Genomic DNA, 17,172 nt, shown 5'->3' with positions numbered 1-17,172 from the left:
ACACTTTTTCCTTCCACTCAACTTTCTGTTAACATGCTTGGATACAGCACTCTGTGAACAGCCAGCTTCTTTGGCAATGAATGTTTGTGGCTTACCCTCCTTGTGAAGGGTGTCAATGATTGTCTTCTGGACAACTGTCAGATCAGCAGTCTTCCCCATGATTGTGTAGCCTAGTGAACCAAACTGAGAGACCATTTTGAAGGCTCAGGAAACCTTTGCAGTTGTTTTGAGTTGATTAGCTGATTGGCATGTCACCATATTCTAATTTTTTGAGATAGTGAATTGGTGGGTTTTTGTTAAATGTGAGCCAAAATCATCACAATTAAAAGAACCAAAGACTTAAACTACTTCAGTCTGTGTGCATTGAATTTATTTAATACACGAGTTTCACAATTTGAGTTGAATTACTGAAATAAATGAACTTTTCCACGACATTCTAATTTATTGAGATGCACCTGTAGTAACCACCTTTCCATTTACCACCGTCTAAACATGCAGGTGGAAAATTACTTGCACAAATGAAGACATAAATACAATGATAAATGTAAAAATAATAATTATAATGATGATAATAATCACTGAAATATAAATCATGGTTCGAGGTGAACCTGTTTTTGTATTATTTTATGTTTTAATCACAGATGAATAGGCTGCAGAGTTGTGGTCACAATGAACTGCTCTGTGGAAATAAAGCGAACTGAACTCCTCCTGAAGCATCTCCTGAGCTGAGATGTCTGAGGTCATTTGCAGCACTCATAGATGATACTGTTCTTGCAACAAAAAAAAACAAAAAAATCAGAAGACAGAAACAAAAAAAAGAGTGAGAAGATTTTACATGTGCGTGTTCAACGAGACTGCACGCCTCGGTACAAACAGCGCATCAGACATGCGCTTAGATGACTTTTCTGTCATCTGTTCTTAATAATAAAATAAAATAGTGTATTGGGCACTTTGTCTATGGACTATGTCTATGTGTCTATGGGCAAATTATTTGTAATATTAATTTGATAATAATAATAGCCTAATAATAATAATAATAACAACAATAATAATAATTTTAATACATTAATGGGAAATCGAGCCAAATATCATCTTGAACATCGTCAAAGGCATCAGCTATTGGCGATCACTCTGACCATCGTCGATCTCTGAGATCATCGTCTATCGGCACAACCCTATCTTGATATTCATGTATTTGGTCTGAAATGGCTTAAAAGTGTGATTTTTATTTCAATCATTTCAACCAAACAGTCATTGTTGTAAAGCAGATTTAAAACTAAAATAAAAAACTGTAACAATCTACATCGTCTTCCACACTGTTTTAAATGAGCACAATAAGAAATGAATTTAATCATTTTCATTTAAATGCACAAAATAAACAACAAAGTTTAATAGAATAGGCCTGAAAAGCAATCTCTTACGAGCATCATCAACTCTCGTCTTAACAATCTCTTGGTAGTAAGTCATGAAACAAAGAGGAAAGGCAAAACTTGTCTTTAGTCATTAGACACAGTCTTCAGTAAACTTGACTGGCAAAATAAAAAGCACATTAAAATAAATCACAATATTCACAATGCTGCTTCATTTTATATTGCCAGCAAAAATCACACTGAATATACTGTAAAGATTCCATACATCACTCAGTCATATATGGGAACACTATTTAAAAACATGAATATCTATTACAACCACTACTACAAATAGCCCTCTAAAATGTTTGGTGGTTCAAAGGCTGCCAGTATATTTAGTACATCTCAGGTGACATGGCAGATTGCATTCTGACACATGCTTAGAGATTTATTGAAGACATCCTGTTCTTAGTAACAGGGCTAGAACTACAGCGACGCACTTATTTCTGTGTTCTTCTGCATGTCGTAAAAGTGTTAGAGCAGAGACAAGCATGCTCTCAATGCACAGCACATCTAATCGCAGTTAATCTCCCTTTCAGTTAATGTGAAATGGTGAGCAAACCCGAGCCTCTACAACATCTTGCAAGATAATACGTTTTGATGGCCATTGCCTTTTCCCAACGTTCTGCCCTTCCACAATAGCTGGATTTTCATCTAAATGTTTCACAGTTTTTAAGCGCATTTCTAAAAATATTACTAAAGAAAATACTAATCGTTGCGAATTTCCATCAACTACATCATGCACATTATCTTGAGGGAGCCCGCCTTGTCTTGATGGAGCAGCTGAATGAACTCCTTGCTACGAGGAGAGATTTCTTTGCAAGATTGGAGCAATTGTACCTCGTTTTATTAAATGCTGCCAGGAGACGTCACAGAATAAGTGTAATATCTCATATAATGAGGGCTGAAATGGATGCGATGCCCATACAATGCCAGCCTCCGCATAAATGGGAGTGCTCGTGCTCAAAACTGTTCTGGCGGATTGTGAGGACACACTCTAAAGATCAGCCATGGGTAAACACTTCAGAATGCCAAGGGCTATGCATGGAAAACTGTGTGCCAAGATTGGACCTTTCATTGAGCTAGTCACATCAACCTGTTGCACACTCATAACACGTGCACGAATGGTCAAAACACGTCATCATTTGTGAATAAACTGTTTCCTTCACCTTAACGCGCATTTTAACTAATGTGAAACTCTAGAAAATCTATCTTCCCCTAGCGTATTTAAGCAAATTTTGAGAATTATTCGCATATCAAGCATTTCCATTCAGGATTTCTTATGCGCAATTTCAAAATGCGCATAAAAATTGTTAGATGGAAACCCAGCTAATGTGGCTGATGCAGATGAACAGCCTGACTAGCCAGAAAGCTAGATCGAGAAACTCCCAAGACTAAAAATGGGGGGAAATGGTCTAATCCACCCAAAAGATTTAAGGTTTAGACAAGCGTGATTGTGAAACAGAAGATATATGGTTTTCTGGAGCATAGGAATAATTTAAAATGGCTCATTCTTCAGGGATCTATGAATAAGAACAGTGGAAGGTTACATGCAAGTGGGCCACAAGTAGAGGGGAATTTGGCTCAAAATGTAACAGTCAAAAAAGAAGGCCATTAACCTTGACCACTAAAGATAGCTTCACTAATAATCTTCCAGATCTATCTCATACACTCAATAAGCCCCAAAGTCTAGAAGAACTTGATGAAATAACAGAAAATATAAATACAGTCTTCTCTAGCACTCTTGATTAGAGCCTGACCGATATGGGATTTTTGAGACCGATATGATACCGATTTTAGAGGGTGAAAATTCACCAATTACTGATATGGTGACCGATATAGCTCATTTTTGAGCTGGAATGAAAACAGACCTTTTCTATGTGGATTGTGCACCGATTTTGCACTGATATGACTATGCAAAGGTACTCAGAAGGCTGCTTTCTTAAACAAATATTTTTATCAAAAGAGCATTTGACATTATTATTATACACTGACAACAAATTCTAGAAATGAACACTGAGAAAATAAAGAATAAATGTTTACCTTTCAATCTGCTACATTACTTACTGCACTGACAAATTATAGCTGGTTAACATAGCAAACAACAGCAAAGATAAACATGAGTGACATGAGAAACATGAGTTGTCAGGACAGGGTTAACGTTATATTAGTAATATAAAATGATGGGGTCATTTTTTATTAACTTTCCAGTATGTATTTCACAAACTAGTTAGCAATTTAATGAAATAAGAGATCACTCAAATCCACACCGTTAAACTCCGCGGCCGACCGATATATCGAAAGGAGTTCAATTTGGAAATGTGTGTCTCGAGTAGGGATGCGCCAGACTAGTCGAATAAACGGTTCTGATGCTGCTAGTCAACACTGGAATTACTAGTCGGTTAATATTTCCCCCCCGTTAAACTGATCATAATTTTTTACACATTTACGCTTGGCTTTATATTTTTGCATATTTTAAATAGAATTAATAATAAAAATATTATTTAAAAAGAGGATATCTGGAGCAGATACAGAGTTTAATTTCACCTCAGGCTGAGTGTGCTTCTTCCCTCTCTCACTCGCGGTATGCGCAGGAAAATGTCCTCTCGCTAGACAAGCAAACTCAGCAAAGTCCAAATGTTTGAAAGTCATTAAGGATGTTTTCACATTTGAGTCTTCTTTACATCTGTGCATGCTTGTACGCTATGCAGACTTTTTCAAGCGCAGGATATCCGCCTCAGGAGAGTTAAGTCCCATCTTTCACCGGACCATGTCGACGTGTTAAACTTTTTGATGAGCAAAATTATGCTTTTGAGTAAGTAGCCTAGAAAATATCTGTTTAAAGCTAGGTATGCCATTTTTTTAATCTGCTGATTAAGAAGGCTATTTTCAATAAGGTGCCGACTGCTTAACGTGTTAAACTATCTTTTCCTCTGTGTGCACGTCATGTTTAGGAGTACATTAGGTTTACTGTAGGCTATATCACAGGCCTATTTTTCTATCATATAGCTACTTTTTTTTTCTTATTGTTTGACGTTCTTTACCGAACAGTTGTCATATTAGATCAATGGTTAATGCACGACTGCACATCGTGAAATATGTGCAACTTTTCAGCGCATTTTTTTCTCTCTCATAGATTTGGCTTAGTCTACCTGTTAATTATTTTCAACAATGTCCTGACTGTTTTAATATGTTAAGTAACAACAACAACAGTCTGTTGTGTTCCATCTGTTTGAACAACCCCTGACCTGGACTCATAGTCTGAGCCGCTTCACCACTGAGTTCAGCCAAATATCACTGCTATCTGTGAATATTGCTACTCTACATACAACTGTACTGAATAAAAAACAATGTGGTATTTCACTGTTATTATGAAGCTTGAGTCTGGAGTAGTATACTGTGGCATCAGTAAGTGTAACACCATGTGAACTGTCTATGGACCAGCTAAAACTTATTTATTTTATGCACATTAGTTGAAAATGGAATGCTCTTTTTTAACAGGCAGGAATGTTATTTGCAGTAATATAACGGTGCCGTATGGTTTATGTATTTAATGCACCCTCTTGTGGACTAAGGAAACAACATAAATTTTAAAAAAATCAGATGACTTTAAAACTCGAATATTATTCAAATTTTGGAAATACTTTAGGTAAAAATTCGAACTTAGCTTCTCTGCCTAGTTGACAGCCCTAGTCTTCGTCACTACTTTTTGAGCATCTTGTGCAGGAGTGCTGCATTTTTTAAAAGGCGTGTCAAGTTAAAAAGAACTTCAGCTGTTAAAAAATGTGTCTTCAGCACTGATATATCCACCTTTTTCACAGGCAGCGAAATAACCCATTATGCTTAGCACGTTCTTCCAATGCGGATGCTACAGACTTCTGCTTCGCAACTTATTCCCTTTACCAAGCACTGAAATATCACTAACAACAGTCAAAAATGAGTGAACAGTCTGTGTTTACTTCATGTAAATCCCTTTCTCACTAAAGGCTGCGTGTGGACATTCCGTTTCGACAGCAATCCCTGAAGTACACAATCACACACATTTACATGGTAAAGTTACTGGGCTCTAGCATTCTCTGCATGCGCCCTGTATATATGTGTGTGTGTGTGTGTGTGTGTGTGTGTGTGTGTGTGTGTGTGAGAGAGAGAGAGAGAGACAGACATACAGCATGTAGAGAGAGAGAGAGAGAGAATTCATGTATATGATTTTTTTTGTTGAGCAGTTCAATATGAAAACAGCTAAATCGCGGACATTTATGGAATCTGGAAATCCCAACTAGTCGCTTTTTAAGGTTCGGAAAAAGAGGAAACATCCATGAAGAGAGGACGTATGGTCATAATAGGTCCCATTTTAAAATCTTCAGATTTGAGGCAGGTACCTTTGCATTATTTCTGCATTAACAAATGCCGCCTTCTTACACACTCTGTCGAGAACAACTTGGTCTCTCCCTCATTCTCATACACTCGCAGCGCAACATGAGATATGAACCTTGTAAAGATAATTAATGTTTTTTTTAAAAAGGCTTGGTTTAAATGTTTTTCATCTTTGTTATCTTCCGTAACAACGGACAGTATTTGGAATAATCTGTCAATGTTAAAAAATAAATAAAAAAGGCAAGTGACGGATTAGTTTAATGCAACCTCTGATTATTAAATCTGGTTCGACTCGGAATGTTTCAGCATTGGCAGCTTTTGTGGGGGCTTATTGTTGTGACATTCATTTTCCAGTAGTTTTTAAGCCACCTGTAGTTGTTATAACATCCTATAACAGCAAATAATTATCCAGACCCTTAGCTGCTCGCCATCATCAGTAACATTATTCTAGCTGATAACAACAACTAAGCAGAAGTGTGGAGCATCCGAGAGGAAGTCTCTGAGTAATGGCGCCACCCATGGAGAAGTCAGGAAAAAGGTGGATAATAAAACTGGATCACTGACGCAACTGTAAACTGCCAGCAGGAGGTGAATCCACCGGAAGTGTTCGAGTGGCCATCTTGGTATACCCAAACTGCCACGGAGCATCAATGACTGACAGGCGTGTGTCCCTCAATCTCAGCGCCCACTGCGTGTGTGACAGAGGGAGAGAGCGCGCATGCTTATTCAAGTGACCGCGAGAAAATATAAACATAAAACAAGTAACTCTGAATAAACACTTGGATGTTCACAATAAATATTTCTGAAAATGTCTGTTTGTATATTACCTCAGTTTCAGTGAACTTGTTTACATTCAGCTTGTTCACTGCTGAAGTTTGTTAGAGGTGGAGACTGTTTGATATAGATATACATAACTCGCTAGGGCTTTTAAGAAACAGGAAAAATCCCCAACTTTACGTTGTGGGGATGTACATGCAGATTACAGATATAAAATCGGTGATTGAATGACTAATGTTTACTCGCTGAAATGAGATGATTGCCTATTAAGTCAATAAGGACATTGTAATGTTTGGGCATAGCAATATGGCGGCGCAGTGGCTTCCCTATTATGATGTCATGAGCAATCCAGTTCTATATTATATATCAGTGGTCTTGAGACAACTATGTTCTGTTCCATTCATGGCAAGGCATGAAAATAGAAATTTTTAGTTGTATAGTGTGAGATTCGGTTGCACATGCAAGTGATTTACTTGCATTCTAGAGGGCTGCCAGAAATCAGGGGTCTTGAGACCATTTTAAAAGTTAAAACTACTTTTAACTTGACACTCAAACTTAAATGCAAAAAAAACTCAACACACAAAATTTGACACGACACAGCAGCCAAAAGATGTCCGCCTGCAAGTGTAGGGATGAATTTAAAATGTCAACTTTTCTGAAACGGTTTTACTGTGCAAACGTCTTAATTAATCAGCCAGCAAAATATCAAAAACAAAACATCGAAAAAACTACACAACCTCACAATTCGATTGAATATTTGGTTGTTGGACAGCTAGTCGAACATCCTGACCCACCCCTTACTTTTAGGTAGAGAAAGGTAGAAAAAGCCAGAAAAAAAAAAATTTGACCAATTTCAGACAAAGCCTACCTGTTCATTGCCACCTCATCTGCACAAGAAAGAGACCTCCCAAGTATTCCTCAAAATTTGAATCTGTCTCTCCTCTCCCTCTTTTCTATTATACATCTCCAATTTCAAAAACACATCAGCATTCAAAACCATCATCTGGACTCCAGGGATGCCATTGGAAGCACAGCAAAACATCAAAGCACTACCTGCGCCAGCAAATCCATCATAATAGCCAAAGAGGGGCATTCCCCTCCAAGCGGATTCCAACGCGTGACAGCAGCAGCCATGGAAACTCTGTCAATCACAGAGCACCACCATGCAGTTGCCATCAGCTTCTGCACAGTCCAAAGGTGGGACACCCTCACTGGCCACGCATTTAATTACAGTGATGCTGAACCACAGACCGGTGCAGATAATAGCCACTGACACATACTCATAATTAAGAACAATAAAAGAATCTCACACTGCAGCTGTGAAGCTACATCAGGCTTTAAATTAAGACCAGGGAAGACACATTCCAAGGATGGTCTGATTGTTGTCTAATATAAATAGTGATGTGGCTCAAACCATCATCTGTGCATGCCCTAGCCACACAGAGCCTCACTGTTGTGAAACGCCTTGTCCTTGCAAAATCTCATTACTGCATTCATAGAGATTGTGTATTTTAAAATTAACCACAGCTCAAGGGGTTATCGCACGAAGACCTGGTACATATAGCATAAAATCATGGACAAACGAACGGCAACATTTCGCAGTTCGCTGCAATTCATGTTTATTAAACACACTTCAAATATAAATCCGACAGCACTGCAGCAGTTTTTCCTCTGATTATGGAGTATTTGCAATCCACAGAGGAGGGAGTGCAGTATGCCGGATTGTTTCACACATTTCATGTAAAAATAGCCAAATTCCACAGCTGCTACTTTGACTTCCTTCAGTTAATAAGAACCAGGTGCACTCTTCAGAATAAACAGGCATGCTCAAATATTTTCACAGGCAGCAGAGACAGAGTACACTTCAATGTTAGCTACTCATCACATTTCTGAGCGGGCTGAGTGAAGCAGGCGTGCTATGATCTGTGCCAAGGTTTTAGACAATTCACTTTCTCTGCAGGGACATGAAACAACGGCCTTATGGGTAACAAGGCCCTTCAACAGACCTTGTTAATAATCCACCCACAGCCTTTTACAGAGCTAGCGTTCCTTTTCTTTCAGTTGTTTGGTTGGTATACACGTGAACCATTTTGAGAACTGAAATCTTTATCTTCTCAAAATGGCAGGGGCTGGAACGGCTTCAGTGGCAAAATGAATCATCGTGCTTAAGCACACAAGTTGAAAGTTGAAGTGCAGATGAGGGCTTGAATTTACACACTATAAAGACAAGAAGGTTTGAATAGGAAGGAAACGTGTTATGCAACTGCTAGGCACAAAAAGTAATATCAGCATTCTAGTGATTCAAGCACTGTTCCAAAACCTAGTAAGGTGCTTTGCTGCATACTGTCTGCATACACAGCTGCCTTCTAAAATCTAGGGTTTACTTAGTTTTTTCACGAGCCGTTCCATCTCGCGCACCGTCAAATGTGAGCGCATACGGATACGTTTGACACATGCACACTACGACACAGTCAACGTCAGGTGCATACAGCCGAAGATTTGCAAAGATGCGGACTGTTAAGCTTAGTTTTTTTTTTTGTCTGCTTCTGTGAGTGTGTTGTGCCGATGATTACATTTGTATCACACACACACTGTGCGCAAGACGAACCAGCAAGGTTATGGAACCTCATAAGTGACTACTTTTGAATGATCTACATAAGCAGCACCTCTGCAAGTCATACAAATGTACAAATATGTTTAATTGATTTAATCAGTTTAAACCTTTAATTCATACATCGGGTCTTTAGTGACTCGGGACCTTATTCCATTCCCCTGTACCTCATACAATTTTTGGAGCAACCTTTCTCTTTTGAACAGTGTAAAAAAAGAAAAAAAGAAGAAAAAAAGCCAAAATTGCAAAAAATATAAATATATATATATTTTTTTATAACTGCTTAATTACTGAAAGTGTATAGGGACTATTACAGACCCTAGGTGTGTAATAGTGTTTTTTGTTTTTTTTTTGCACTTGTAATCAGATTTTTATGATAATTTCATATCTATTAAAGGTGTAAATCGACAGTTTCATCACAATACGATCTTATATCAACTCTCTTAGCCAGCGATTCGATGTTTGCCGCGATACGATTTCGATTTGATTTAGGGGCCTATATAAATAATTTGAATATTTATTGAGCACTGTGAAAAGTGCAAACCAGTTAACATACAGGGACATCCACAACAAATTAAGGTACTTCAGCTGTTGAAAAAAATTATACAGAAGAATAAATAATATAAAAAAATAAAGACACATACATCGTGATCGTAAATCGTTTGATGACAACTCATTGCTTTGTGGAATGAAAAAAACAGTACAATGACATGTTGTCATCTCTACAACAATCAAGTCTTTCAATCCAAAATAAGTAAATACCCACGACAGGAGAGTATGTGCTCTCAGTGTTTTTTTTTTTCTCCCTTAGCTACAACCTCCACAGTTGTATTGAACAATTCTGTTACAGTTTACTGTGATAAATATTAGCAAAGGGTTTTATGTGAAAAGTTGAACACTTCCGGTGGATTCACCTCCTGCTGGCAGTTTACAGTTGCGTCAGTGATCCAGTTTTATTATCCACCTTTTTCCTGACTTCTCCATGGGTGGCGACATTACTCAGAGACTTCCTCTCAGATGCTCCACACTTCTGCTTAGTTGTTGTTGATGAACACGCAATGTGTAAGTAAACTATAGCAAGTGTAAAACATGAACAGTATGATTTGGTTGTTGTCATTTGGGTGTATTATTGAAATTATGTAAGTTGTGCATCTATTTAGACTCAAAAAGTGCCTGAGAAAATACATATATGTAGCATATGTGTAGCTTAATATGTGTACTGTGTAGCTCAATGCGTCTGACAGCCTGTTGTGTCTCATGAAATTTCAGTGTGGAAGTAATGAATCCTGTTCTATATTTGCTGCATCATCTCTTTGATATATGAAAATTAAATATCAAAATATAAATCACAATATATTCTATTCTATTATTTTCTAACTGTCTATCTGGGCATTTTGTAGATCCATGATAGACTGTGATAGATATACGTGCCGGATCTCTAAAGGCCCGAGTATGTAATAATGTTTGCTGAAAAACCCATGCATTTTAGGCTAAATGCATGGGTAAATACTGAAGAGTTTTCAATATTAAATGAATTATACATTTATTTACAATCAACATTTCTTTCACTTCGTCCACCATCTTGGTATAAGCCTATTTTTATAAGCCTCTTAATAAGCAGCATTATTTTGTTGACTACCCATTATTAAGTCACATATGCCTATGATGCCTTAAAATGCTGCCTACGTTGGCAGCTCACTAGGTTTTGAGGCAGCTCACTAGGTTTTGAAAGAGAGCCTCTATAACTTCTGTATAGGACAGCAAAATCATAATACACATACGTAGTACAGTTACAAAGAACTGCAGCATTAATATCCATCTTAACCTCTTTCATAGCTCTTGGATATTGACCAACACCAGCTGTTTCATGAAAAGAATTGGTTGCAATTACGTTGCAGCAGTGCGGCTGTCAGATGCTGGCTATTCTACATTAGGATTGCAGGGATGAAATTGATTTCTTATTGCCTTTTCTACAGCCATTGCACACCATTCACACAACTCTAGTTTACTGACTTCAAAAGAGAGAGAGAGAGAGAGAGAGACATCAGACATCAGACATGACTGCAAATTACACATCACCGGGCCGCAGCCTTGACCAGCCACACATTCGCTTATCAAAAACAAAACTGTGCCTTTATCTGCTCAAGCACAGCCCAGGACATATTTTGCACTTCCAATTCCAAGTCGATTTCCATTAACTTCAAATATAAAACTGCCTAAAAGTCCCCATGGGTCATACCACAGAGGGCGTGTTTTTTCCATTAGCCTGTCTACCCAGCCCTACCTGTCACCAAGCTTTTGTCTGAGTTCACTGATCTGCCAACAAACCTAATCGTTAAACTCAATACATTCAAGCGGCCTTGCACAAAGGCAGGTCCCGCTTTGTTTTAAACAATTGACGTGTTCCCTTCTGCCACAAATAGAAAGGCACTGGTTCTTACCTTCATGAGGGTGAGATGCCCAGAGCTGGGCCATTTGTAGGTTGGCTGGGTTGGGGGTTCGGAAGGCTGGATCTGAGGACAGAGGGTTAGGCCCCCCATGAGCACTGGAGGCATATCCGCTAAGGAATGGGCTTGAGGCACCTGGGAAGGAATCACCTGAGAAAGAGAGGAGTTGATCAAACATTTGCTTATGAAGCGACCGAATCAAATGAAAAATCAAGACCGTAAGCACTGTCATTTGATATGATGACATCCCACTCAGGAGTAAAGGCTTGGCAAAGTGAAATAATTACTCTGAAGCTTTTGAAATTCAGCAACCGCAGCCACAAACCTGTTTCGACAACCAGACAGGCTTTTAATTCCCTTCAAAGAAGAAATGTTTACAGAGAGGCATCGAAAGACCACAAACACGAAACGTCTTTGCATGTAAACAAATGTTGTGAATAATTATTAATCATCCTAAATGTTATGTTAAATGTCATTACAATGCCTACCAGATGTGCAGGTTCAAGAGCGGGAATGTCTAAATAAAACTGTTTTCATTTGCTGGCTTCGAAATTTCAGCTCGAGAAAATGCAGAGATGTAGTATATGGTATTCGGTTCACGGACTCTCCAGAGCTTTTCAATTCTAATAGATAAAATCAACAGTGATGGCACATGCATTTTTTCCACAGACATCTATACAAATATTTAAAAATGCTGCTTGGGTACGTAGAGAATTGGGATAGGTCACTTGTTTTGAAAAGAATATGTATTAACCAGGGGGCCTGGGTAGCTCAGTGGTAAAGACGCAGGCTACCACCCCTGGAGTTCGCTAGTTCGAATCCCAGGGCGTGCTGAGTGACTCCAGCCAGGTCTCCTAAGCAACCAAATTGGCCAGGTTGCTAGGGAGGGTAGAGTCACATGGGGTAACCTCCTCGTGATCGCTATAATGTGGTTCGTTCTCAGAGGGGCACGTGGTGAGTTGAGCATGGATGCCGCGGTGGGTGGCATGAAGCCTCCGCATGCGCTATGTCTCCGTGGCAACGCGCTCAACAAGCCACGTGATAAGATGCGTGGGTTGACGATCTCAGACGCGGAGGCAACTGGAATTCGTCCTCTGAATCACTACGTGACCACGAGACGGTTGAGCAACACTCCGAGCAAGTGTACTGCAACATTTAGTCAACTCACAATAATTTCTATTCGACCACAATCCAAGCTCAGAACGAGCTAAGAAAATAATTGCACAAAGCACAGTAGTCCAATGTAGATGAATCAGAAACAAGTGGTGAAGATCGCAAAATCTGCTTATTTGAATCACAATACTTCAAACATAAAGAATCAATGTTATCTTATCGTTACTCAGGTATTCATGTAATATCATATCGTCAGGTCCCTGCTGATTCTAACCCCTACTGGATACATCCAGAAGTGTCTTAACTATACGATATTGCTTACATTAAAATCAGTGAATTAAACCCCTCACGTCCATATGCTACACTGTCTATTCAAGCAGGACGCATGAACAGGGGAGGCAGTCTAAATTAATGAGCCCTTCCCCTGGCTCCTTCGATACAAACTCTTTCTCAGTTCCCACATGTCTTTCCTCAATCCAGCGTGGGAGGAGCGCTTCACACTTATTACTCCAACCAGAGATGGACTCAGACACACTTTCACAGTCACACACACACACACACACACACACGCACACACACAGAACTTCCTTCTGTGCCGCAGACACCTTGGAACAATGGGTCCACTTTTGCAAGTGTAAATGGTACATTAGCATGAAAAGAGGAGGAATAACAAGGCATCAGTGACAACATGAGCCTTTTGTAGTAGAGGTTAGCATGTGATTAACCTAGGAGGGAAGCAGTCTTGCTCTGCTGATGAACCATTGGGCCATTGTATTGCACATTGCTAATGGCAGATGTGAACCCTTTGGACTTCATCTAAACATTAACCACAGGATAGATTAGACCTCTGGATGGGGTGTAAATGGAGGAGATAGCAGTCAGGAAGGCCATGCTATGGGAAATTGTAATTAAGCAGTGTGTACTAGGGATGGGCACACAATTTTGTAGTCAAGTTAAAATAAATAAAAATAAAGTATATATATATATATATATATATATATATATATATATATATATATATATATATATATATATATATATATATATATATATATATATATATATATATACAGGTGCATCTCAATAAATTAGAATGTCGTGGAAAAGTTCATTTATTTCAGTAATTCAACTCAAATTGTGAAATTCGTGTATTAAATAAATTCAGTGCACACAGACTGAAGTAGTTTAAGTCTTTGGTTCTTTTAATTGTGATGATTTTGGCTCACATTTAACAAAAACCCACCAATTCACTATCTCAAAAAATTAGAATACATCATAAGACCAATAAAAAAAAACATTTTTAGTGAATTGTTGGCCTTCTGGAAAGTATGTTCATTTACTGTATATGTACTCAATACTTGGTAGGGGCTCCTTTTGCTTTAATTACTGCCTCAATTCGGCGTGGCATGGAGGTGATCAGTTTGTGGCACTGCTGAGGTGGTATGGAAGCCCAGGTTTCTTTGACAGTGGCCTTCAGCTCATCTGCATTTTTTGGTCTCTTGTTTCTCGTTTTCCTCTTGACAATACCCCATAGATTCTCTATGGGGTTCAGGTCTGGTGAGTTTGCTGGCCAGTCAAGCACACCAACACCATGGTCATTTAACTAACTTTTGGTGCTTTTGGCAGTGTGGGCAGGTGCCAAATCCTGCTGGAAAATGAAATCAGCATCTTTAAAAAGCTGGTCAGCAGAAGGAAGCCTGAAGTGCTCCAAAATTTCTTGGTAAACGGGTGCAGTGACTTTGGTTTTCAAAAAACACAATGGACCAACACAAGCAGATGACATTGCACCCCAAATCATCACAGACTGTGGAAACTTAACACTGGACTTCAAGCAACTTGGGCTATGAGCTTCTCCACCCTTCCTCCAGACTCTAGGACCTTGGTTTCCAAATGAAATACAAAACTTGCTCTCATCTGAAAAGAGGACTTTGGAACACTGGGCAACAGTCCAGTTCTTCTTCTCCTTAGCCCAGGTAAGACACCTCTGACGTTGTCTGTGGTTCAGGAGTGGCTTGACAAGAGGAATACGACAACTGTAGCCAAATTCCTTGACACGTCTGTGAGTGGTGGCTCTTGATGCCTTGACCCCAGCCTCAGTCCATTCCTTGTGAAGTTCACCCAAATTCTTGAATCGATTTTGCTTGACAATCATAAGGCTGCGGTTCTCTTGGTTGGTTGTGCATCTTTTTCTTCCACACTTTTTCCTTCCACTCAACGTTCTGTTAACATGCTTGGATACAGCACTCTGTGAACAGCCAGCTTCTTTGGCAATGAATGTTTGTGGCTTACCCTCCTTGTGAAGGGTGTCAATGATTGTCTTCTGGACAACTGTCAGATCAGCAGTCTTCCCCATGATTGTGTAGCCTAGTGAACCAAACTGAGAGACCATTTTGAAGGCTTAGGAAACCTTTGCAGGTGTTTTGAGTTGATTAGCTGATTGGCATGTCACCATATTCTAATTTTTTGAGATAGTGAATTGGTGGGTTTTTGTTAAATGTGAGCCAAAATCATCACAATTAAATGAACCAAAGACTTAAACTACTTCAGTCTGTGTGCATTGAATTTATTTAATACACGAATTTCACAATTTGAGTTGAATTACTGAAATAAATGAACTTTTCCACGACATTCTAATTTATTGAGATGCACCTATATATATATATATATATATATATATATATATATATATATATATATATATATATATATATATATATATATATATATATGAGTAATCAATTAAATTAAAATGTAATAAAAAAATAATGAGTATATAACATTACACTGTGATATTAATTTCAGAATAAGCCAGGGCACAGCCATTGACCAGGAAAATAAAAAAATGGCACTCCATGTCAAAAAGGTTGCCGCCCCCTGACCTAGAATATACTTCACTCTATGCATTTCATTTAGAGCATGATTAAAATACTATTAATGTCTGTTTGGCCAATCAACAGGAGTTTTTTCTCATTTCAGTCACAAAATCCACCAATTTGTCAATAGATAATATCCACAATTTTCAGTTGTAAATTATTTAATTAAAACCTCTACATTGCAAGTAAATCACTGGCATATGCAACCAAATTTCGTGCTATGGGACTAAAAAAAATTTCTAATCACACATAGCACGGATGTGCTAAAGAAGCCATGCACTCGTAATGTTAACTCAACCAAAACACCCCTATGAGACGCTGCTACCATTCTTAAAGACACGGTAGCGATTTAGCATTTGTTCTATATATGTAAACACTTGTAAATAGTGCAAATTATGCATGAAAACAACAGACATGTAACTAATATACAACCCCAATTCCGAAAAAGTTGGGACAGTATGAAAAATGCTAAAAACAAAAAGGAGTGATTTGTAAATTATATTCACCCTTTGCTATATTGAAAGCACCACAACTACACACTATATGATGTTTTTCCTTGTGAATTTAATTGTTTTTTGAAAATGTACAGTTATTTCAAATCAGATGATTGGAACACACTCCAAAAAAGTTGAGACAGGAGCAATTTAAGACTAATAAAAATTTCACGAGTTAAAATAACAAGGTGATACGAAACCGGAGATGTTAAACAGGTGAGCCTCCAAAAACAGCCTAGTCCTTCAAGAGCGAGGATCATTCGAGACTTGTCAAATTGCCAACAGATGCTTCAGCAAATAATCCAGCACTTTGAGAACAATGTTCCCAAAAGACAAATTGGAAGGATTTTGGGCATTCCACCCTCTACAGTGCATAATATAGTTAAAGGATTCAAGGAATATGGTTAGATCTCGGTGCTTAAAGGGCAAAACGAAAACCACTTCTGAATGTGCGTGATCTCTGATCCCTCAGACGTCACTGACTTAAACATCATTCATCTGTAATGGATATCATGAACATGGGCTTGGGATAACTTTAGTAAACCTTTGTTAGTCAACACCACTCGCTGCTGCATCCACAGATGCAAGTTAAGACTTTACTGAGCAAAGCAGAAGCCATAAATCAACACTGTCCTGAAGCTCTGCCAACTTCTCTGGGCTCGGTCTCTAGAACAGTGTTTTTTTGGTCTGAAGAGTCAACATTTCAAAAAGCTTTTGAAAAACAAAGCTGTTGTGTTATCCGGGCCAAAGAGGAAAAGGACCATCCAAGCTGTTATCAGCATCAGGTCCAAAAGCCAGTGTCTGTATGGGTCAGGGGTGTGTCAGTGCCCATAGAATGGGTAACTTGCTCATCCGTGAGAACACCATGAATGCAGACAGGTATGTACAAATTTTGGAGCAACATATACTGCCATCCAGCACAGTCTTTTCCAGGGACATCCCTGCATTTTCCAGCAGGACAACTTCAAACCACATACTGCCCGGATTACAAGTACATGGCTGTGAAGCAGAGAGTGCGGGTGCTAGACTGGCCTGCCTGCAGTCCTGACCATCTCCAATCGAGAATGTGTGGCG

General features: G+C 38.7%; 1 protein-coding gene across 7 annotated transcripts in view; it reads right to left on the bottom strand.

Annotated features, from left to right (window-relative positions):
• Positions 1-17,172, bottom strand: part of LOC127451374 (trinucleotide repeat-containing gene 18 protein-like) — a 107,654-nt gene that overhangs the window by 57,357 nt on the left and 33,125 nt on the right. For all 7 annotated transcript variants that reach the window (XR_007899098.1, XM_051716031.1, XM_051716026.1 and 4 more), the window contains exon 3: positions 11,613-11,768. Coding sequence is in view for 6 of the 7 variants with exons in the window: in XM_051716031.1 (XP_051571991.1) it covers positions 11,613-11,768 (156 nt within the window). In the remaining variant the exon portion in view is untranslated. The remainder of the gene's footprint in view (positions 1-11,612; positions 11,769-17,172) is intronic.

This window comes from Myxocyprinus asiaticus, chromosome 14 (assembly GCF_019703515.2).
Source record: "Myxocyprinus asiaticus isolate MX2 ecotype Aquarium Trade chromosome 14, UBuf_Myxa_2, whole genome shotgun sequence".
NCBI classification, from domain to species: domain Eukaryota; kingdom Metazoa; phylum Chordata; class Actinopteri; order Cypriniformes; family Catostomidae; genus Myxocyprinus; species Myxocyprinus asiaticus.
This window is presented reverse-complemented; position numbering and strand designations above follow the sequence as displayed.